Here is a 25366-nt window from a genome sequence, read left to right on the forward strand (position 1 = left end):
GCGCCTGGGTGGCTCAGTCGGTTAAGCATCCGACTTTGACTCAGGTCACGATCTCGTGGTTTGTGGGTTCGAGCCCTGCGCCGAGCTCTGTGCTGACAGCTAGCTCAGAGCCTGGAGCCTGTTTCAGATTCTGTGTCTCCCTCTCTCTCTGACCCTCCCCTCGTGCTCTCTTTCAGAAATTAAAAAAAATTTTTTTAATTTTTTTAACTCACTTAAAAAGAAAGAAGAGGAACAATTGTGGCCTGTTTCTAATAATTTATAGTAGCTAATTTGTTTCTTCCTCGAACTTTTTGTCTGTCAACGTTAAGATCTCTAGTAGTCTTTCAAGATTATAGTCAGAATTAAATGGCTATGTTGTTACATTTTTTTGGACCTTTGTCACTACCCAAAAAAGTGGTCTATTCAAAACAGACTCCAAAGATTCAATGGCTCAAATGATTTAAAAGCATAATGTTAATCTATTTTCACTTTTTTATAGCACAGCTCACTTATACACTATAAAATCAATTATATGAAAGTCTTATGCCTCTTCATTGTAGACAGTTAAACACTTAAGAGGAAAGATCAAATTTTGGGGTTTTTTTTAAATCAGGGTCTTGGTAGGACTTGGAAGTTTCTTAAATATTTAAATTCAGGAGTCCTCTTAGAAAAAATAAGAGGAAGTTTTACTTTCTATGATGGATGATAAAATTTATAGAACTTATTTTTATAGGCAGTGCCACAAACTGAAAATACATTAAATATCCATGAATGAAAGATTGTGACCTAGTTCTTAAGGAAAAATAGAGGTATCTGGACTCCATCTCCAGCCTTTTAAGGTTAATGGTCATAGCAGGAGGAGGGGAGATCATTGGAATCATAAACAGAAACAATAAGGAACCAAATGAACCTTTGAGCTGATATGTTGTATTATTATATAATTAACATAGGCAAGAGTAATCTCTTTCAAGTTCCTGGCCTACTCCAGACCTTCCTCTTGTTCAGAGAAATGGAGCCAAATTGTCATAATTTGAGCCACCTTGGCATTTCTTTTCAGTTCCCAATCCTCCTACTTTTCTTCAGTAATACAGCAGAAGCAGAGAGGGGTTTCTTTTCCACATCTGGTACTTACTTTTGGAGCTATGGATGTAGAGTTATTTTGGGACATATTTAAATTTTTTAATGTTTATTTATTTTTGAGAGATAGAGACAGAGTGTGAGGAGGGGAAAGGCAGAGAGAGAGGGAGACACAAAATCCAAAGCAGGCTTCGGGCTCTGAGCTTGTCAGCACAGAGCTTGACATGGGGCTCGAACTTACAAACTGCAAGATCATGACCTGAGCCAAACCCAAGAATCGGATGCTTAACTGACCGAGCCACCCAGGCGCCCCATGTTTTGATACATATTAATTGAAAGCTTAGATAAGCAGATGAGCCTCCTCAAGAAACTGGGTGTATGAGGATGGACGGAGAACACTCTCAGTTAAAGGATGTGGAGAATAGAAATTTCTAAATGAAAATAAAGAATTAGAAAAATGAAAAGCCGAAGAGTAGTGTATAAATGAAGGCTGGAATATCAAGGAGAGGGAACACATGGTATTGGAGACAACAAAGGGTCCAAGAAGGATAAAGGCTTAACCTTTCTGGCTGTGGTCCATCATGCTTACTGTAGTTGGACAAATCTTACACACCATTTTCACCAGAAGCCTCTTCCCACTCAAAACACTCTTTGTCTACGTCAAGTCAGCACTCCTTGGCTTCCTCCATCATCTAGCCATCATCTAGATCTAGCCATCATCTAGCCCCATCTACTAACCAATTTTAGTTCCAATAGCTCTACTCTATCAGGCTGACTCTTTACAATCTTTACCTTAAGTTGTATTGTTCTCTTTTTCCTTCTTCCCTGCCCCCACCCCACCCTTCCCATTGCCATTCTTCATTGTTCTTGCCTGCCCCCCCACCCATTCTTCAATGTCTTATTCAAGTATCATTCTTACAGTTCTTAATATGTGGGTCAAATTCATTAAAACTTAAATAATAGTAATGGCAATATTAACAGCCATTTAGTGTTTATTATATGCCAGACACTGTGATGATAAGCTTTTACATGCAACATATCTTGTAAGCCTCAAACTAATCTAATAAAGGTGTTCTTAACCCTAATTCTACCATAAAGTAACTTGACTAAGAATACATTGGAAGGAAGTGGCATGTACAAGATTTGACTTTTAGGTCTGATTAGCTCTAAATCTATTAAATGATGAATTATAATTCCCAATCTTGCTTCTTTGTTTTGTGCTCTGTGTTTAAAATCTTGAAAACAGAGTCAGTGTCCTCTGTATATCTGATATTTGTCAATACAACTAAGACAGGGTTAGATCATCAACTATTTTCTTATTGATTGATTGACTATGGATTAGATAAGGTGAGGTGGTCAAATTTCATGACAAAAAATCAGAGAAATTTCATTCTAATCCTAGTTATTTTTCTGAAGTAGATGTTGCTAATGAGAATGGTGTTTTATTTAGGAGATAGCGGACTGAAGACAGGCAATGTTCAGTTTTTAAGGATTGTAAATCAGAAAAGGATTTTTATAGTAGCTGTAACAAAGTTATTTTGGGCTGAATCAGTGCCACTCTTTTATTCTTTCATTCATTAATCAAATGCTTATTATTACTGTGATATTGTGATTTTAATAAGAAATATATGTTTGGTCTTTGTCCCCCTTTCAGGCACAGAGCTCTTAAACCCCTTGGAATTTCCTAAGCGATAAGAGCCAGTAAAGGTGTCTTGATATGCTTAACAAACACCTTTTACCAACATGTGAGTTTATGTTAAAAATAGGTGACTTTTGAAAAGCATCTAAGGATGGGGGCTGCTTGCCAGGAGGAATCAACCATGTGATTAGAGGATTGGTACTTTCAGTCCCATTCCATGGCCTCTGGTGAAAGGAGAAAGGCTAGAGTTTGAGTTCAGTCACCAAGGGTCAGTGACTTAATCAGCTGTGCCTAGGTAAGGAAGCCTCCATAAAAAACCAAAGGATGGGGTTCAGAAAGCTTCTGGGTTGGTGAACACATAGAGATTTGAGGAGAGTGGCTCAGAGAACATGGAAACTCCACACCTCTTTCCTCGTACATTGCCCCAAGCATCTCTTTCATCTGGATGTTTCTGAGGCACATCCTTTTATAATAAACCAATAATCAAGTAAGTACAGTGTTTCTGTGAATTCTATGCACTACTCTAACAAATTAATCAAACCCAGGGAGGGGGTCATTGGAACCTTCAATCTGTAGCTATTTAGAAACACAGGTGACAATCTGGACTTTCAGTTGGTGTCGGAATTAGAGGCAGTTTTGTGGGACTGAGTCCTTAACCTGTGAGATCCGACACTATCTGAAGGTAGATGGTGTCAGAATTGAGTTAAATTTGGGGGACATCCAGTCAGTTTTCACTGAGAATTGGAGAACTGCTTGGTGTTGGAAAAAACATGTTGGAATTACAAATACAGTTAACTTTTGAATGGCAGGGGGATTAAGGGTGCCACTCCCCTGACACAGTCAAAAATCCAAGTTCAACTTTTGAGTCCCCCCAAATTTTACTGCTAATCCCAAATTTTACTGCTAATAGCCTACTTTTGACAAGAAGCCTTACCAGTAACATAAACAGTAGATTCACACAAATTTTGAATGTTATATGTATTGTAAGTAAAGCTAGAGAAAAAATATTCTTAAGAAAATCATAATTAGAGAAAATACATTTACAGTACCGTACTGTAAAAAAGTCCACTTGCAAGTGGACCTGCTCAGTTCAAACCCTTGTTGTCGGAGGGTCAAGTGTACGTGCAGTTGCCTACTACGTGCCAAACATCAGGACATAATATGACTAGAGAGAGACAGTCCTGCCCCACAGGCTGGTGGAGAACACAGACAAAGCTGACAGGCAGTCATTATTCAGTATGATGACGCCCATAGCTGATATGCCCAAGAACAGTGAGAGTATAAAGAAAGTCACCTAATGTCATCTTGGACAATTCCGAGAAGGGTTTCTGGGCAATACTTAGGGCTTCTTTCAGCACCATTCGGTTCTGTGTCCTTCATAAACAGGTAAGTAAAATACAACTAGTTACATGCTGGTGCAAAGAGATGTCAAAAAAAGCCCAGCTTTATGTTTTCCACTTTCCCTCTCAAGATTGCAAAACAAGACCAAGAAATCTAAATATCAGTACACTTCAGATTGTTTACCAAATCAAGGAGGTTGGTGTCAAAATAAATGTCCCATGCTTCTAGGAAGGTAATAGTAAAACAAATGAATTCCCTTCCCCTCTCCATCGACACCAAGAACTACCCACCAGTCCTACTCAGTCATGTCGGTGCCAGGGGTAAGTCAGGATTCTTTTACGCACATTGAATGAGATAGCACCCGATAGACAGTGGAATTTGGATTTACCAGAATAAGTGTCCATGAATACATATTTTTCCCAGTAGCTAGGAAGCAGTGTTGTCGAATAGTGAGACCTGTGAATAGGAAGTTGGAAAAGAGGTCATTTTACTGTGTAATCTTGAGCCATCTCCTGACACTATTTGATTTTCCCCATCTAAAAAAAAAATGAGGTTCATGATACCTGTCCTTTGAATGCACGTTCTTAATGATCCAAGAGAGACAATACAATGAATGAGCCTTTTATCAGCCAAAAGGAAGATAATCCAAGTAATTAAATATTTAAAATAAAATTCTAATAATGAGATGAGGGAAGACGATGAGGGCCGTAGAGAAAGTAGTTATTTTGTCACCTATTTTTCTTGGCTGCTAATTGAGAATTTTACCATTTTAAATCAGCTACAGTATGGCGAAAGGTCATGATTTCAATAAACAGGAGTATTTACTATGAAAAAGGAGCAAAAGATAAATTGGGAAATATACTAGGATCCTCTACATATATAGATACGTGGTTTACAGACTATCATCATGATGATAATGATTCCCCTTTAAAAAAAAAAACTGTGAAGGTGAAAAAAATTATTTCATTGAACTCTTCAAAAAAGGTATCTCCCACAAATTCCTGGTTGTTTATCATCGTAATCAAGCTAATTTCCAAAGCATCGGGGAAAAGTAGATCCGAATGGAGCACTATAGAATACAGAATTTTTATTCATTGTACGGTAGACTGTCATCTCGAAGTACATATGAAAAGGAAAAAAGTTGTTTGTGCTTTGGAAATTGAAGCATTGTTCATCATGCATAATTGAACAAAGTTGAAATTTGTAGGTATGAAACCAAAAAAAGCCACAGCTATGATAGCTATTACAGGAAATGGAGGAAATTAATAATAAAAGACAGTACACTACCTCATAAATACATGTTCATCATGAGAGTGGAGGATGAGAGCATTAAGCAAATACCGTGATTAATTTAACAATTAATCCTAGAATTGGAGTACAGATATTGCAGGACTCATTTGTTCATAGACAAGGCAGAAAGACAAAATAAACAGCTTACTTTGATAAAGTAAGGCTTTTAGTTCTTGTGGATATGTGAAGATAATACTATTTTAAAAGAAAGGTTATAACTAAACAAGACATGTTTGATATGAATATTTATTAAATAAATAGCCAAGTTTCTGTGTCTTTTAAAAATACAAAATATGTTAAGGAACAGATTTGGGGCATTTTTGCCTTACATCCAGTGATCCTGCTTTTTATAATTTATTCTGGCAATGATCTTGCTTTTTATAATTTGTTCTAAGTAACTGCTAGGAGCTATGATTTTTAAAAGACTGCATGATACTAGGAAAATAAATTAGGGGGAAAAAAGTACTTTAGGTCTTACTGTTCACTGAGTAAAGTTTAAATTAACCCTGATTAGAACATCTTTGAATACCTTTTTGATGCATAAAATGATTTATCAAAGCACGTGTTTCAGTAAATTTCGGAGGATTTTTAGAAAGTGTGGGTAGTGTAAGCAGTTAACTAGAAAGGCTTTTATTTTATATCATGTCGACATGTGTGAACCACTTTGCCTTTTTTTCTGTCAGCTATTTGGTAAAAGTCCGCAATTTGCCAAAATGGTTAATAGGACACAAAAATAGACATTTCATGTGATGTACCATGTAAATGTAAACCTTTGTAGTTACATGTTTCTGTAGCAAGAGAATTGTTTTAAAAGGCATGTAATTTATTAGCTATCGGTAGCTTCTTTATTGCCTTGCCGCGCTGCAGTAATAAATAAAAGAAAGTGAACTGATTTTACAAATGGCACACAAGGTGCACATTTTGTGGAAAAAAAGTCTTTTTTTAAAGAATTGGCATTAAATCCTTTTTTTGTGATGACAAAGAGGCTAAGAGTGCAAACTGTATTTTCTGTTTATCGAAAACAGTCTTTTTTTCTCGGGGGCATTTTTTCCTATGATCATCAAGGGATTTCAAAAGCAATAAAGTGTGGAATCATTGTTCGACTTGAACAGTATTAAAACTTAGGTTTTAATTTCAGTGAAGTAATAAGATTTGAACCTGTCTCACATTACAGCACTGTAAGGCATTTAGCAATTGTATTTTAAAAGAGGTTTTTAAGATGCAGCTCACTTGTAAGCTAACTGTCTGTCAGTAATTAATAGTTTTTCTTCAGCATAGGCTGTTGTGATCAGACCAAGAAATATCTGTGTTTTTAGGAACACATTATGATAATTGTGAGTGCTTATTCCTAATTAGTCTAAATGTCTAATAATTTTCAGCTTGCTTCTCTGGCTGCTTAATAGAAGAAAAGAGAGTAACACGTAAAGCTACAGTGTGTCTTTGGGCTTCTAGAAATATGAATGTACAGCACATGTATATTTCAGTAAGCTTAACACCTAGCAACATTGTATGTCATTCGACTCCTTCATTGTCCAAGTATCTTATCCTTCCATATCACTTCCTGCTTTTCAGATATCACATCATTTGTATATGTAAAAACTGTTGCCAGATATGGTACTATATATACAGCCAAACCCAGACCGGCCATCTGGATTTTTCAGTCCTCAGCACTGAACCTATCTTTAGTTTTTCAAATAAGGGTTTAAAATATGAGCATTTCCATTAGATCAGGGTGGCAACATACTTGCTGATGAAAGATTGTATTTACCATTTTGAATTGCTATTGAAAATAATTGCCTCTACAAAAGGAAACATCTGTATGATAGCACATGGTTAAAGCGGCCATCAATTTTTAACATTTGAGGGTTGAGCTATGACCTTTTATGATGACTGTGAACAGTAACTGCCTCCATTAGCCATAAGTTTTGTTTCTTTATTTTAGTAGATGGCCCAGACTGTAAATATTAGAGAATCTAAAATAAATCAACATATTATCCTAAGGATACAAAATGTAAGAGCTATTTGTGGTTGGGAACCTTTGACAGATAGTTTGGATGAAGCAGATGATTGCCTGCCTAGCGTATCTGGTCTCCATTGCTATGCCTGCAGGCAGTTTAGTGCTATGGTTGTATATTGATGTCAGGGTTAGTACTGAGTGGCTAGCAGTGACAGATGTCTATAATTACAGGCAATGCTTCCAGTATTTCTGAAAAGCCAGCCTATGTTGAACAATTATCTTATTTCTGCCTTGCCAAAGAGCATGTTCCAATCGCTAGTATTAGCAATGGTGAATATAGTGCTTCATCTGCTGCCTTGGGACAAATGTGGGAAAAGCACTTGGTTATAAAACATAAATGCAAAATATTTTCTCAACATTTTGAATTAGTTAAGTTCAGTGTTTTCCTAATTTTTATCTCCCCATAATGTGTCTGTCGAAGGAATCTTGAAATATAAAAGCCCATTTGGCGTACTTATTGAGATTTTGTTTTCCCCGAGGCCTGCGTGGCTCCCCAGTGCCGCTATCCTTTGCTTTACTGAGATCTGTTTAAGCAAAGTTGGCTTTGAAACAACTTTCTTCGATGTGAATTACATTTTCTGATTGACTTCGGTTACGAAATTGGAAAGGCGTTTCTGTGGACAATCTCTCCCACACCTTTTGATGAGGAAATTGTAAAATGATAGACAGTGCTGAAATATGCAAAACCCCTTAGTACACCAGTGTCTTTACATTTGCTGAGAATTGCAATTCTCAATTTTTGTTTTAACCCTTTCTTTTCAGCCTTCAGCCACTAACTATCCTGACCACTTCCTTCCAACACTCCCTTTTGGCCCTCTCTCCTGACACATTAGAAATCTTTTTCATGCTTGATAGTCTGAGTTCTCAACTGTACTTTTTTTTTTTTTTCTGATCATTTGCATGTGTGAGACGTGGGCTGTAATACCACACTCCCCAGCAGGTGTAGCTGCCTTACACAGTACTTTCCAACCTACCATTCTTGAAATTCCTAAAGTTCTAGGCACTGAATATAGGCACTGAATATAGCAAGGATAATGTATTAAAACATTACAGAAAAAATGTATTAAAACATTATCCATGCTATAGGTTACAAATTCTGTATTTTCAGCTAATGTAGAATGAGAAATGCCTAGGAAATACCATTTGAGAATATGTTTTACCTTCAACCTTACTCTAACCTGCATTGGGTTTCTTATTTTGTGCTTGACCACTTTGTGGAGTTATTCATTCCATTTTATCATGTAGTCTTCTCAGCAATGTCCTATTTAGTAGGTATGATTATCTTCACTTTATAGAATATGAAAGCGATTTCAGGAAGGTTAAAAACTTGTTCAGTGAGAGACCCCGGCTTTGACCAAATCATCCTGCGCTATACCCAAGTTTGCTTTCCACTGTATCACATTGCCTATGTATGTGTTTACGCATGCATCCAGGCATGATCGGTTTTAAGTGTGATGATTGATAAAATGAACATCACAAATTTCATCCCCATCTTTGCTGCTTTATTTCCCAAGGGAAAAAACTCATCTGTACAATCACAGATTAGACCTTTGGTCCTGGATGGCCATCAGTCACAAGAGAACTCAGCAAGTTCTAGATCATAGATATTTGACATAATCTATCCTATTATATAAGAAGTAGTTCACCCCCAGAGTCTAGTGTCAGAGACCAATATTATATTCATATATGAAAGCAGTCCCTTTCAGTTCTTACTGAGCCTACCACACAAAATCTCTTTTGATAATTTAAAACTGTAATGATGGTATTCTGGAAACTTTTCTCTGTGTGCATTAATTTAGCAAGCAAAACTTGGAGAATTGGATGGACTCACTCATCTGAATTGGGAAAACTCCGATCATTTATTGGCCCCAGGGATGTAAATCATCTACTTACCCAGTGAGTTGAGAATTTACCCCGGAAATAGGAAACAAGAACTTGGGATGACTCAGAAAAGGAAGATGAGGGCTTTGAGCTCCAGAACTGAGGTGAACTCTCTTGCCACAGAGCCTCCTGTTTTCCTCCTGTCTCCTTTCCCTCTGCTTTTCCTGTCCCTCCTCCTAGAAGATAGAAGATTAGGTGTTAAGCTGCCTTTCATTAGGGCTCTCTCCCCTCTGATCACTCTGGAACCATTACTAAAGCTACACACATACAAACTTGGAACGTACATCTACTTTCCAGCGTCTAATCCAGATAAAGCACAAAGAAAAGGGACTGTCCTCTTTTTTCATGCCTCATAGTCTTAATGTTAGACTACTATTTGTGTATTATTTAATAGTGACTGTTTACTGACCACCTGTTCTTTAAACAATTTGTTTCAATGTTTATTTATTTTTGAGAGAGAGAGAGAGAGAGAGCAGGGGAAGGGCAGTGAGAGGGAGGCACAGAATCTGAAGCAGGCTTCAGGCTCTGAGCTGTCAGCACAGAGCCCAACACAGGGCTCAAACCCACGAGCAGAGCAATGAGATCATGACCCAAGCCAAAGTCGGACCCTTAACTGATTGAGCCACCTGGGTGCCCCTAAGGGCTAATAGCTAGTGTTTGTTTGGTGCTTACTATATACTAAAAACTTTCGAAGTGTTTCTGACATTGTGCTGGCAGTGCTGTATATACCATATAGCATGATATGACAATAATACGTAACACTTAACACCCATGGAAATTTTACTCTGTGCCAGGACTGTTCTAAGTGCTTTGCATGAATTAACTACTCAGATCCTCTAAAAAAAACTTCATAAATTGGCCCTACTGTCATCCTCATTTTATATTTGAGAAAACAGAGATTTGGAGGGTAAGGAATTTGATCAGAATCAGCCAGTAAGTGGTGGAATCCAGCTAGCCTTGGGCTTCAGACTAGGTCCTGATCATCTCACTAGCCTACCTCCTAAATCATGATATTATTCATTGTGTACTATTCTTTCCACTTTACAGCTGAAGAAGCTGAGACTCTGAGAGGCTAAATAATTCAACTAGGATTATTGGGTTAAGTCATTAAGGGAAAATATTTAATGAATGCCTGTTATCTCCCAGGTACTGTGCTGGGCTAGCAAGTAGCAGAACTTCACCCAGAACCCCATGTGTATTACACTCCACATTCTGTGTTTTCTCCAGGGTGAAGTTACCGGAAATATTTATGCTGTTAACTTGCCCATTTTCTGTCTTCTTACTGAGAGAAGGCTATATACTTCCTGGGCAACTGCCAGTTGTCTTGGTCCACCAGTTGAGGTCTTGCATATGCTTTAGCCAGGTGTCAACATGGAGAAGTGTTCAATAGGAAAACTAAGATGGGAGTAGGACTTAGCCTATTGCCCCGGGCATTGCCTGCCCAGAGAAACCAGAAAGTAGAGTTCGAAGGCATGAAGGGGCCACCAGAAGGTGACCTCTGATTGCTTGCATTTGGGGTAGGTTAAACTCTTCACTAGTAAGGCTAGTGTGAGGGACAGAAATTGAAAGGCAAAAAAGATTATAGGAACAACATTTTGGAGTAAAATTTGAGAATATAACAAAAAGTGAAAATAGCCGATTTGATAGAGCAGTAAAAATGTGGATGATATGATTGACACCCCCTTTTTCATTCCATGGGCCACTATTCCTCTACTCTTCATGTCAGGTTGTCCTTCCCAGAGAGAGTTGAGTATCTCTTAGGAGGAAGGTGCAGAAGTTGTTTTGGATGTAGAAAGTGGGACAGGTTTGAGAGGCAGTGTGAAGGCAGAAATGGAATATTGATAGGTAACATGTGTGAATGAAAATAAAGATGTTAGAAGTGGAGATGGGGACCTGGTAAATTCTTACTTAATACCCACTGTAAATAGAATTTATTATATTTTTAGAGGATTTGGGGGAGAGGGTGTGCAAGAATTAGATTAAGTGGCAGAAGACTGCGATTTACTTACCCTCTGAATGACCACGGCAATGAGTTCCATTTACTAAAAATGTACTTTTACCCATGAAGAGGTGACTTGGCCTACTTAAATCATTAGCCCCAGTTGCCACACTTGCATAATGGGAGTGCCTCCTGAGAAACAACAGTACTAAGAGATTCTTAAAAACCGTTCTGTCAAGTATTCTTTACAATTTGCTCTTTTCTAGGGCTGTCCTTTAATAATTGGTTTTTTGAATTATTCCATGGAAGCAAACCCATGGTGTAAATCCATATAACCACATCCAGACTCTGAACAGCACTCCACCATCGTCTTTGCTCATGGCTTCTAGACTAAAATCAAAAGTCCCCAGAATATTTTAAGCGACAGTCACAAAGATCCTGAACCACATTTTCTCCCTCTACCTGAAGTTGGGAAGGCCTTCGGCTCTTCCCTTATCCCTAACGTCAGGTGCCAGGTCCCTAAACTCTGTGCTTTTTAGGTTGTACGCCTGAGGAGTGATGAGTCCCGAGTTCCAGAGAAGGCTTGGAAAATAGTTAAGGTGAGTTGAGCTGCTGGCTGTTGTGGTGGACCTCCAGTCTTTATGCTTGTCTCCCCACAGCCCCAGGCTCTTGTTACTAATACAGGTACATGCTCACAGTGATAAGCGTAGGGGTGCCTTGTCTTGGCTCCCTTTTGATGCAGTGTGTAACCCTGTAGTATGCACATTTTACAACCAAATGTTCGGTAGTCGGCCAGTAAGCAGTACTAACTGCAAAGACTCAGTTTAGTGTGATCGCACAGTGTGAAAGCAGCCTAGGTTTCTTGACTACAGCATTTCTGAAGTGGCCAATTCTAACCTGAAAGTCATTCACACTTGAAAGGAGAAAGTTTTCCTAGGGCTCCACCAAACAGCCTCTGTGATTGAACGGTATCTACAGTACATGTATCCCTTATGCCGAAGTATGTTTCTGGTGGACCACCTTGAGAGATATAGGGGATTTTGGAAAAAAAAACCAAAAAACAGAACAAAAAAAACCTTCTGTTTCCCAATTCCCCACCTCTACCATCACCCTTTCACAGACTATATCCAGCATCAACTTCTTTGCTCCAGAATCGAATCACTATATAAATTTGCTGTTGTTCAGAATTAGAAATAAAATGCCTGAAATACACGGTCTCACCACCTTCCACCAGAATCAGTCAAGCCTTTCTCTAGTAGCCTTGTGCCCTAGCCGTGGTTAGCTTCTTATTGTATGAGCTGGGGAAGATAATGTATTTACCCAGGGCCTTACCGTGGTTTCAGCCGCAGAAGACTAGTCTAACAGAAGCTTGGCCCCAGACACGGAGTGAGTTGGCAGCCAGCAAGAGCAAAGCTGTGTCAGGACAAATGTGCACCCCCCGTCTTCTCTAGTTGGCTTTCAGCTGGCTGCACTGCAGGAGTCTTTCTATGGACTGTGTATCCTGTGACCAGTAACTGGTGCACTCGACCCGGGTCCCTCTTGGCTAGTGAAGGCCTGTCGGGAGACATTAGGTTCCTGCTGGTGGAGATCCTTAGTCAGTGGCTCCCTGAAGGAAAATGAGGCAAACAGCCAGCTTCTGTTGAACAGGTGGTAGTTAGACCTTAGGTCTGGTCGGGGAGGGGGAGGGAGAGAATCTCTCCAAAATTGCCAGTATTGGTGGTTTTCTCACGGTACCTGTACCCCTCTTTCAAATAAATGATTGTTTAGAAACTAATCCAAAAATATCTCTGGCAGCATCTGGAGCCCTTCCTTAGCAGTCTGGATTTGGGCCCAAGTTAGGAATGGATACCCCACTGGGGTGCAAGCAAAAGAGGAAGCATGTTCTTAGCCATGCATCAGTGGAGGCCCCTACTGGGAGAGGGGATTATCACAAGGCAGCAGGCAGCCCAGCACCCCAGCCTGCTGAGCTCATGCTTTGTGCCACAGGATGTGGAGCAGAGGAAATGTGAGGCCAAAGTGGTCGCTCCAAGTTTTCTTATACAATAGCTTATTCAAGCAGATTGGGAATGCCTCTTAAGAGATTTGTTAGGTACATGTCCCCTTAGCAAGATGGCCACCACAGATGGTGGGTTCAGATATTCTAATTGAAATAAACACTTAACATTCGTATTTGTTTTCTACTTCCATAGCCAGCTTTTCTTTTATCGGTTGCCATTCTGTCTTCCGCTGAATGAGGCAAGCCGAAGTCCAACATTTTACCACTTGGTTCCCAGCATAAGTTATGATTCTAAAATGAAATTCTGGCAAGAGATTTTTTTCCACCTAATTTTGGTCCTTGTTTTGTGGTGCAGTTTTAAGTGATATGAAAATATTTGTCCTCCAAGATGAGCGTGGATCTATTCAGTAGCACGAAGTTTGTATATTTAGTATGAAGCAGTGATATGTGTACCGTTAAAGCTCTTCATCCGGCCATAAGTTAATTGTGATGATCATGGTTTTTTTCTGCTTTAAGCATTCATGAAAGACCTTAGTATCTTTGGTTCCAAATGGTTTAGATCCAAGTCACCCAATCCTCTATTCCCTCTTACACCTCTCTTTTTCCTTCCTCTCCTACCTTGCACTCCCAACGGGTCTCTTTTATAGAAAGCACTGCATTGATGTCAGGGACACTTGAAGACTAAGACAAAAATATGAAAATTGGCAACTCATTCATAATAAGTGAGTTCACACTAAGCTCCAGAATTCTTTTCCTGAGGAACATGAGTGTTTTCACTATATTGGATCCCTTCTGGTGACAGGTTTTATTTTACCAAATTACAGCTAGTTAAAAATCTTGATAAATCATTTCAGCACATGGGAACACTGCTTTAGAATTTACAACAATTATCGGGATCTTTAAAAATTTCATGGTATCAATTTTGTGTTATTAAATGAATTTGGGGGAATACATTGGTTCAGGGAAGTATCGCATCTGATGGCAGAATACTTTGTTGTTGATTTCCACAGCACTGCTGATTTTCTGCATTGAGCCTGCTTACAAAAGCTCTTTGAGAAGTTATAACATCTTAAACATTTATGGAAGGCCTAGGGGTATTAACTTACTGTAATTTTCTGAAGATTCATTACCCAAAATCTTAATTCATTATAACAACTGTTATGAAAACCTATAGAACCAGTGTTTTCTCTTATTTTCTTATTTGCACAGAATGAGAGATTCATTGTTCTTTTTAATTTGTTTCATGTGGTGCTTTTGAGTACACTTCATAGAGGGCTGTTATTGAATTTCTGTGACTGTCATTATATATCCATACAACCTTTAGGAACTAATATTCTGGGTTTCCCAGTTCTGTAATCTACTTCAAATTTAAGGATTGACATAATTAGTTTCTTCAAAGTTATACCCAGAATGTTAGAGAAACACTGCACATACCCAAGACTAAGAATTAGCGTTGGAAAAAGAAAGCAATTTAAAAAATTATCACAGCCCGTGCTTTTATTCTTTATTAAATTAAATTTACAGCTCAAAATCTTACTGCTATTTGTATGCTTATTCCTTGTCTGGTTTTCTTATCTCGTCTGGCTTCCCTTTTAAAAAGCCAGATATATGATCACTTAAGCTACCTGCATGTGCACAGGCAATATTTGTCATTTGGTTAGTTAAGGAGTTAGAGAACGTATGGATCGTTTAAGCGTTATGTACCTACCCAAATGCTCTTTTCTGAAATTAAAAAGAACCTTCATAGTAAAATAAACAGAGAGGAGAAACAAACATACTAAAACAGTTTTGTAGGATCGTGTCTTCTCAAATCCATAATAGTGATAATTCCTTACATCCTGTCTTTCATGAGCTAGAGAGATGGGTGAGTGGTTAAAATAGATCATTTTTCTGGCTTATAAGGTAATAACTGTGTAGAAGTAGGAAAAAAATCCGTTTTGTAGAATGAAATTTTTAAGCTTTATGCCTTTAACAAATGCCATTTCTGACCGTGATTAGAGTGTGTTAATTGAATATATATGTAAACATTTCAAAGTTAATACATATTTAAGGTTTGGTTTGCTTTAAGATGGGGTAGAAAGAGAAGCAGCATTTGATGAATAACTACTAAATACCAAGCTCCCTATTAAGGATCATCCTTTAATCTTCCCCAAAGTCATAAAGTGGGTATTATCACTATTATTATCATCATCCCCGTTTTACAGATAGATAAACAAGATCCAGAGACTTTAAGTAACACCTAGTGAGTGGCAAATCCAGAATTCAAATCCAGATATCTTTGGGACCAACGCCCATGTTTTTTCTACATTGCTGTTTGTCAAGGCAGTATTCTAATTACTTCTGGAGATGTTAAAAGCAATAAGTGTTTTCCCCTGCCCTCAGGCAGCATGTGTTTGAAATAGTGGAGGAAAACACAAATGCACATGGAAAATTAATACTACAAGCAGATCATGTTGTGTTGTAATGTCTGAGAAGGGCCCCTATCAGGCCAGCAGCAGTAGCTGATCACAGTATCACAGGCGGAGAGCTTCCTCTAGAAACATTAAGCATTAACACCACACCTTTTTAAATAACGATATTTTACCAGGGCTACTTCTAGTGAGTGGAATTTGGGGTATATTATTTTTATTTTTTTTATTTTTATTTTTTTTTTTTTATGTTTTATTTATTTCTAGGAGAGAGAGAGAGACAGCGTGAACAGGGGAGGGTCAGAGAGAGGGAGTCACAGACTGAAACAGGCTCCAGGCTCTGAGCTGGCAGCACAGAACCCGACGCGGGGCTCGAACCCACGAACCGCGAGATCATGACCTAAGCGAAAGTCGGACGCTTAACCGACTAAGCCACCCAGGCGCCCCTGGGGTATATTATTTTTAAAAAGAAAAAGCTCTGTGCAAAAGCCATGCCTTTTATGGGTTATTTTCCTTTTGTTGTTGTTGTTTTTTTTTTAATGTGAGTGAAATGGAGTCTGCCAATATGTGCACTTTATCATTACGTTCTTTTTATTCATTTAACAAACATTTGTCCAGCATTAAGCATGGGAGATAAAAGAACATCGGTTCTGTTCTCAGGGAGCTTATAGTCTGATAGAGAAACACAGGCATATTAAAAAAGAAGGACTGGGAGGAAAGCACAGGTGCCCAGGCAAAGACGAGGTTATAATGTGTGCATATCTAGGCATGTGAAACACATAAGCAAAGGCATGGCCGCTTTCAACTTCATTGTATCCCTCAGAGAAGGATGGACAACACACATGGTCTTCACCTCTTGTTTCTTAGACCTGTGGTTATTTTCCATTATGATCTAATTACCTTAATTGATCCTGAAATTAAAAATGAGGAATAAATAATGTGAACTTCAAGGGAGTTCCCTTCCTGCACTCCTATGCCAGCTTCTATATCCTTCTTAAAATGAGTATTGTGACATAGGTTCTTCTTGCTGTGATGAAAATTTTTTGGGCAAAGTGATAGAAGTTTTAGAAAATGTTGAAAATCTCTAAATCCTGTGTTAGAATTTTTTCTATAGAAAGCCTTCATTGACTTGTGCTTTGTGACAAACATTCTCAAAGATATTTCCTCACTGGACAAACTACTTCCCACTCGCAAATTGTATATGTCTGTGGTATAATTAAATTCAGATGTTTAAAGACATTTTCATATTATCTGCATGCTCTCTGAATGGTAAGGTGCCTTGGAAAATGTGAGACAGTCTTTTAAAAGAAATGCAGTAATCATACATTGATTTTAAATGACCCTGTCACACGTGAAAACAAATCAGATTGTTGCTCTTAATGAGCTTTTCAATTTACTATTCAGTAGATCAGATAAGTGGATTTAAGAGGTAATGATCCTGTTTAGTACTCAAGCCTGACTGTCAGATCCTAGGAGTGGAGAGGAATCCCTAGGGACAGAAGCGTTGACACAGTTCTAGATGGGATAATGGGAATCAAAGCTAATGGATGATAAAAGGAATGGTGCAAGTTACAAGGATAATTGTGGATTAAAGCACTGCCATGTGTCAATGTTGACTGTTTTTTCTAGTATCTTATTGGGTCAAATCTGATACTCTGAGAAGCTGTTTTGACAGCAGAACACAACAGACCTGCCTGCCTAGCTTCCTCCTTCCTTGAATGCCAGGGACACCGCACTAAACTTCCCTGGAGGAAGGACCAATTGAAAACAACAACAACAAAAAAGATTTTTTAAATGTCTTAAAGGCTTAAAATCACATTTTAGTTATTATGCTTTTATTATTCAGTGTTGCAGGGAGAGAATCAAAATTAGATTAATTCTGAGCTATGCTGTAAAAAAAAATATCATTTATAAAGTCTTGAAAATGTAACCCTTAATTTTACAAAAATACAGTACAGTGTAGTGGGGGAAAGGGACACCCAAACAATTACAGTGTGAGAAGCACCACGGGAGAGGAATGGACCAGACACTGGGAGCACAAAGGAGAGGCTCTCCCCAGGACAGCAAAGAAGGCTTCAGAGGAGGTGACTTTTGAATGGGAATCAAGGGGAGAGAAGGAAGAAAGCTGCTTCAGGCAAAATGAACAGTACGCAAACTCCTAGGAATCTGAAATTGCGTCGGAAGCCTCAGTGACTCATCAGTATTTTACTGTGACTGCAGATGGAGGGAAATGGTAGAAGAGGAGGTATGCTGGGGCCAAGTTGTGAAGGGCCGTGTGTGCCATTAATCATATCAATATCAGATTTTCCAAGGGACTCCATTTACTTCCATCCATAAGAGAGGGTTAGGATCATGCTGAGATAAGGGAAACTTCCCTTTCTACACACCGTTCTGCCTTTGAGCCTTTGAGCCTTCTCCGTGCATAAACGTTTCTGATCTTTGAGGATTGGTGGTAACTAACTTCCCGGGACTTTTTCTCCCTAGCTTCCTCTTCCCCCTAAACGTCTTACAAACACGGTGAGAGCTTCAGTCTTCTAAGAGATGAAGGCCTACTCTCATGAGCAAAATGATAGATACAGTGATTGAAATGCTTTTCTGTAGGGCTTCAGAATTAGCAGAAGAGGCAACAGGAATGTGAATCTCAGTTTTCCTTTCTCCCCCACCTTTTCCCCTCCACCCTTCTTTCCTTCTCTTGCCGTCTCCACTTGCCCCCCACCTTTTCCTCTCTCCCTCCCACTGGCCTGAGCAGGTTCTGGCTATAGGACTTAGGATGAAAGCCCAGAAAACAAGCTTCTCCTTTGAAGCTTAAAATCCAGATACAAGATCTCTGTGGTGAACAGCCTTCCTCCCTGTGTAACCCTGTAATTCACCTCCGTGACCTGTGGCAGTGTATGAAGCTGGTGTTCACACATGAAAAGTAAAAAGCATAGGGAGCGAAAGCTAAGTCGCCATGCCATACCATGGGAAATAGGCGGAGCGGGAGAAAGTGAGAGAACACAATCACAGGGGATCAAATCACAGAAGAGAAATCCCATACAGCTGGTGTCTGGCAGGGATAACCTGGAATCACACCAGAGCATCAGGGAGTATGGAGGTGTCATCCCACCTCTCAGCTCTGCCAGGCTATTAGGGAATATTCCATTGGCTGCTGGTGGCATTTTCCCACTTGAAGTGGGATATGTTTATAAGCTCCATGTGGCTTAGGTTGGGACTGAAGTGTTGCACCCCAAACTCTGCCACCAACACTCCCTAATTGGAAGGTTAGTGGATCCCCCAGGCCCTGATGTATTCAACAGAGAGTCTCTGAGCCTGGGATTTCCGTTTCAGCATGGAAAGTAAGACCTATCTCTATATGGTTGGGGGGGGGGGGGGTTAATTGAGAGATTTTTGAGGAGAATGTTTATAAATTCTTTAATGTCCTCTTATTTTTGAAATCTTTATTTTTTATAACTGCCTAACATAATCCTGAATTATCTGATGGCTTGCCGATATCTGGCATAGATGGAAATTTTTTAAATGTTTTAGTTATTGAGACACTCCACTTTTCAGCCCTTTATGTACATATGCCCATCTTTGAAAAAGGGTTGGTTTACCAGTTTGAGAAAGAAAATTATGTGGTGTGCTGGGAATAAAATGAGTCTGTGAGTGTGGGTGTGTATGGGTGGGTATGTATTTCAAAATGAGAGAGGTACTTCCTGGAAGAAAAAGAGAGTAAATTTTTTAAGTATAATTTTTAAGAAATCCTTCATTTGCTCTCCCTACCCACACTCTGCTTCACTGTATAAGCAACAGTGCTTAAAATCTTCCATTTGTTCAGTTTGAATAGTCTTTTGAAAATAATATGTTAATGATAAAGCTTTTAACAATGAAATGTTTTCATCCAGGTATATGCCCGTATGTCAGAAGTTTTAGGAATCACAGATGACAACCATGTTCTAGAAACATTCATGACGAAAATGTGAGTTCTTGGATTTGTCTTTTGTTGTCGTTGCTTTGAATGTAATAGATGCTTTTACTGTGTTTAAATCCCTTAATATTTTTTTTAATAAAAGATTTTTAAAAATTGTGCTTAATTCTTAGAACGGTAGCATTGTTCTTAATTGACACTTAATTTCACATATTTAAAATTCGCCACCCGAAAGACATTCTTATTTGTCAGGGTACCCATATCACTGCAGTATGCCCCATCAAAACGTGGTCTTAAAATGTTTGCAGACTTTGACTCTTCAATTGGGCAGCATTTTTGCTTTTAATTAGAAAGCAAAGACCCAGTTTCAAAGACCAACTGAAGAGATAATTGCAAACTGGAATCACTGGGAGAGGTCTGATTGCCTTAAGATAGGGCATTCCTTGATTCCAGCAAGAACCAATGGCTACCAAAGACCTACTCCTGGAAACTTCCCTTACATCATCCTTATAATCTGTTAGCAGAATTAACTGGTTTCCAGTCATACACCGAATTCTGTACATTTAGTCTCAATTTGCATGCCTTCTTTTGGCAACCCACTGTATCTGCGTAACAGGTAGCCAGTACTCTGTTGCTTGCAGAGAACAATGCTACATAAACAATCATGATCATAAGAAGCGAGCTTTGGAGCCAAAAGTTTGATAAGGTTCATTTCTTGGCAGTAACTGTGAGCCCCTATTTGACTTCCTTTGTAACTCCTGCTGTCATTCCCTAAGATGCTTGTTTTACGTACAAACTTGATGTTTCTTCTGCGAAACACTTAGGCAGTTTTTTTGAATTCACAAAACTAAATTTATAGAATTATGCACCGTTCGGAGAGCAGTGTTTCATTTTACATTGGCAGGATATAATTTTGATTATGCTATTAAAAAGAATAGAATAGAAAATTTTCCAGTGGTATTTAAACCTGCTTTTCAACTTTGTGAGCTATTTCTGATTTAGGTCATCTAACTTAACATGAGTATATGTGTATTTCCATGTTCTCCCTATACAAGCAAATACCTTACTTACGATTAAAACTTTGTGTTCATATTTAGCGTTACAAATCTTAAATACTGGGGAAGATGTGAGCCTGTGATTTCAAGGACTCTTCAGTTCCTAAATGATCTTTCTGTTGGATATCCTTTTTACTATATCTGGTAATGTATAGAAACACCCCAACAGGTGCATTCTATTGCCCAGGTATTTCCCTTGCTCTAATGTTACAGTTTCTTTTAATAAAAAACCTTTCATTTAGCCTTATCTGTAAATGTGTGTTTTTGAAAGATTTATATTAGCTACTTACTGTCAAGCATTTATTTATTCAGTCACAATTGAATTTATATGGATATATAGATTCCTAACTAGTTAAAGTTATGTTTATACCCATCCAGGTTAATAAGTGGATATATAAGAAAGTATACAACCTCATGTGTCTCAGTCTGTGATTTTTCATAACTGTCAAGGAGTTCTTATTTTAAAAGAAAGCATGTAACTAATTTTAGGAAGGTCAAAATGTTCTAAAATTATTACCTTATAAAAATTGAATTCCTGAGAGTAAATACTATAGCTTCAGTATTCTTCAATGGAAAAGAATATTATTTTGATTAGTTAAGAGGCACAAAGGAGTAAAAGGAAGAAAATAATACAAGTTGGGTTTTTTTTTTTTTTACCATTTCTTAGATTATTGCCGCCAACAAATCAACATCTTATTTGCTCTAAAATAAGATTTCCTGTTACGCATTAAATGTTTGGGTTTCTATCTTTAGCAGGTTTCTTAAATCTAACCAGAATCATCGTTTCTCGTTAGATTATAGTTGATACTATTGTCCTGTTTCTACCAATGAGAGACAAGCATGTAGATTGTCTTTTATATGTTAGCTATCAAATATACAGGAGTTGTGAAAAATAAGTGTTGGTTTAGTTAACCACCAAGATTAGCTGATATTTAAATATGAAGACAGCATTCTGAAAATGGGTGGCATTGGAAGGAAATCTTTAATGTAGGCTTACTGCAGGAATATGTTTGTATTAGTTAAGTTTAAAATTGTGTTCCTTGGGAAACCATAAAAGATTTCCAAAGTATTAGACACCCACTTTTGTGCTGGAATTTAATATGCAACTTTTTATTGGAAAATAATCGTCCTTGTCTGGCAAAATCCACCATGCAATATTTCTGTTAGTAGGTATAATGCAATAAAGACAGGGAGGGCTATTTATCACTACAAATTTTGAGGATTTCAGGATTCTTTTTATTATTTTAATATATTTCTTTGATATTAAATCAGAAAAATGATAAATTACACCTGTCCAGGCTGTTTTTCCTTTTTACTGGAAAGTGATGTACAACCCAATTCCAGTGGTCATTTTGGCTTTTTAAGATATGTATTTTTTCTTATTAAAAAAAAAAACTCAACCTGTATTTTTTTTTAATAATAATGCTGAAATACTCTTTATTTCTAACATATGAAGTGGTTTATAAGTACTTCCTAGTCTTGCAAACTCTGGCCTTTTCACAATGAATTACCTTGAGAGCATATTATCTGGAAAGAAGCCTATGTTATTTTACAGCACGTATCTATTGTTTAGATTTACCCTATTTTTTAGGTTGGAATTGAAATCTAATATAAAATTAATTTGATTTGTATTCTTTTTGGTATAATATGCATAATGCCTAAGTTATTTCTTTCCACTATTTAAGTATCCCCTTATATCTCTTACATATTCTTTAATCCTAAAATTATAACCTTTTGTTTCATAAGATGTTTATTGCTTTTGAACACTTCTTCTTGAAGTTAATAAAAAATCATACTTTCAGAAAACTTATTAGATAAAACTAAAAGCTATAACATTTAAACCAAGGGATGTGAATGATTTCAACTTGGGTACATTGATTTATATTTTTTAACAATTATTTCAGGTTTCCATATTTAGAAATATATATTAGTTCAATTTGATTTCAGTGCTCAGTTATTTGAATTATAAATCATTATGTCCCTTCTAGCTGATCAGTCATGAAATATCTTTGAATTCATTTACATAATGGAATATGTGAGTGGTATATCTATTTCAGTGCAGTTGCTGGTTACCTAATGCATGTTTTGTTGTTTCCAATCGATTTCTTTTTTATAATGTGTTTTTAAGTCCTGATTTTAAAGCAATACATTATATTTGTGTTAAAATCAGATGGCATGTTTCAGCAATAGAAACAGTTATGTGAGATAAAAATCATCAACAACTGGCCTCTAATAATGGGCCTCTATTTTATATATATATATGTATATATATATACATATTCTAAATATTTGTATTTAAAATATCAGTAAGGAATAACTGAAAAGCATCTTACTATGAAGGTTTTAAATGTTCCTGATTACTTTCTAATGCATGTCTTTAGATACTTTTTGTTGTGTTTTTTCTGTTTTTATCTTCTTCAGAGTGAATTGTTTATGGTTTTTGTTTGTTTGTTTGTTTGTTTATGGTTCTCAAAGCCAGTCTATGAACTTTAGTGTTCTTGTATCTGACTACTTGCTTGGAAACTGAAATCACAAAAGATCCTCATTTTTAGAAAGTGCTAAGAAGACTCATGTTTACTTGCCTTAAATCAGTAGTCTCAAACTTTAGGGATGATCAGAATTGCTAGAGTTCTTGTTAGAATATGAATTGCTGGACCCCACCTCCAGAGTTTATGTTTCAGGAGGTGTTAGACAGGCCTGACCTGAGAATTTGCATTTTCAGCAAGTTTCCCGTGATGCTGGTGGCTTAGGGACCATACTGTGAGAACTTGTGCTTTAAGATAATTGGAAAATTTAATGGGATGTCCCAAATTAGAATGTCAGGTATTTCTCTATAGGACTCTGTCTTCACTAGGGAAAGGCAGACTTGACATTTTTAGAGATAGCCTACTTCCTTAAATAATAATGTACATGAAGACACCATTTCACTAAGTTCCCAGATTTTAACTGGAGAGTCTATTGTATCTTACACCAAAGTTTCTGTTTGCCAAATTTGAAGCTTTCCAAATTGGTAAGACTACTGTAATTTTAAAATCCAGTGTCCTTTTTTGAGGGAAAATTTATGTTTTCCCATCAGATTCATTACATGAGGTATATATGTTACATTCAGCAAATACATCTGAGTAACTTTTTAATGTATTCTTTAAATTTCCAAGACTAAATTGCAAGAAATTCCAGATTTTAAATAGCTGTGTCTAACATGCATAGAGTTGATCCACATCAGGTTTCATACTTACAGTTCATTTTTCCTGTTTAAAATATTTTCCAGTCATGGGACACCTAGGTGGCTCAGTACGTTAAGCGTCCGGCTTCCCCTCCAGTCATGATCTCACAGTTCATAATCTTGCAGTTCCTGAGTTCGAGCCCCGCGTCGGGCTCCGGGCTGACAGCTCAGAGCCTGGCGCCTGTTTCGGACTTTGTGTCTCCCTCTCTTTCTGCCCCTCCTCTGCTCACACTGTGTCTCTCTCTCTCTCAAAAATAAATAAACATTTTTAAAAATTAAAAATAAAATAAATACCTTCCAGGCATAAATTCTAGTTTCTAACTGGGGAAGGGGTAAGATTGTTCAAGTGATTAGAAAAAGGGAGCGGCTGGGAAGACTGTGGAGAGAAGAGTCCTACATTGCCATGAAATAAACGTATTTTAAATGCTGAGAAAGACAGAGGAAAGTCTTACATTTCAACTAAAATTCTGTTTCTTAATCTTGAAGAAAAATTGATCAATATTTCTACTTCAGTTCATTGTTCACTCAAATTTATAGCAGTAACACATCTCACTTTGGGTTTCAGGTAGATAATAGAAAGGAAATTTCATTTTCTTTTAGGCCCTCTGTTGGTAGTTGCCCTTACTACATTATCTTCAAAGAAAACCCAAAATATCTTTAGCTTTTTAAAAACAGACACCGTAACAGGGTTCTACATTATTTCATGAATTTATCCAAATTCATCTCACCCTGTTGATGCTGTTAACTACAATTCTTAGAATGAATAACTTCTCTATGCTGTTGCAAAACCACCTGCATAATTCATGGTGCCCCGTACAAAATGAAAATGTGGGGTGCCTTATTTCTAAGCTATTAAGAATTTCAGGAGTGAGTGGAGCATGTGACTCTTGATCTTAGGGTTGTAAATTCAAGCCCCACATTAGGTGTAGAGATTCTTAAAAATAAAATCTTTAAAAAAATTTTTTCACAACCTCAACAACACAGCATTGAAGCAAGCACCAGCCCTTCTAAGCTTAGAACACTGTGCAAATGCGTAGCATGGTCATCCACAAAGCTGGCCCGAGTTATTTGTTAAAGAAATCATTCCTTCCATTTGGCTTCAGACTAACCCTCTAAGACTTTGAGACTATCTCCTTAGTTCCTGTACACCAGGATTTGGTGAATATAATTCCTATTCACATGCATCCTACATCTGTTTATCCATCGGTACCTTATCTCAGTTGTTTTCGTGTTTACAAGCCAAAGAGTCTCTTTCCTGTTCTGGCTGCTTGATCCCTGTGATGGTTTACTTTTTCAACCCCACACCTCTTCCAGCTTCCTTTGTCTTTTCTTGCTTGTTTTTGGTGGCGGCGGCGGTGGTGGTGGTGGTGGTGGTGGTGGTTTTAGTGCAATACCCAGAACTGCATCCTTAATTTAGATTTAACACTGAGTAAGAATAATGATTCTTAAATTTAATTCCATACTCATCCTAATGACTTACTTTATTTTACTGGCCTCTTAATATATCGATTTATTTTGAGAGAGAGAGAGAGAGAAAAAAAAAAAAAAAACACAAGTAGGGGAGGGGCAGAGAGAGAGGGAGAAACAGAATGCCAAGCAGGTTCTGCATGCAGG

General features: G+C 37.7%; 1 protein-coding gene across 3 annotated transcripts in view; it reads left to right on the forward strand.

Annotated features, from left to right (window-relative positions):
• RANBP17 (RAN binding protein 17) overlaps nucleotides 1-25366 on the forward strand; it is a 313431-nt gene that overhangs the window by 196807 nt on the left and 91258 nt on the right. For all 3 annotated transcript variants that reach the window (XR_005528980.1, XM_039235738.1, XM_039235739.1), the window contains 2 exons: nucleotides 19452-19525; nucleotides 20572-20652. Coding sequence is in view for 2 of the 3 variants with exons in the window: in XM_039235738.1 (XP_039091669.1) it covers nucleotides 19452-19525; nucleotides 20572-20652 (155 nt within the window). In the remaining variant the exon portion in view is untranslated. The remainder of the gene's footprint in view (nucleotides 1-19451; nucleotides 19526-20571; nucleotides 20653-25366) is intronic.

The sequence above is a fragment of the Hyaena hyaena genome, unplaced genomic scaffold, assembly GCF_003009895.1.
Source record: "Hyaena hyaena isolate Hyena2069 unplaced genomic scaffold, ASM300989v1 scaffold_102, whole genome shotgun sequence".
In the NCBI taxonomy this organism is placed as follows: domain Eukaryota; kingdom Metazoa; phylum Chordata; class Mammalia; order Carnivora; family Hyaenidae; genus Hyaena; species Hyaena hyaena.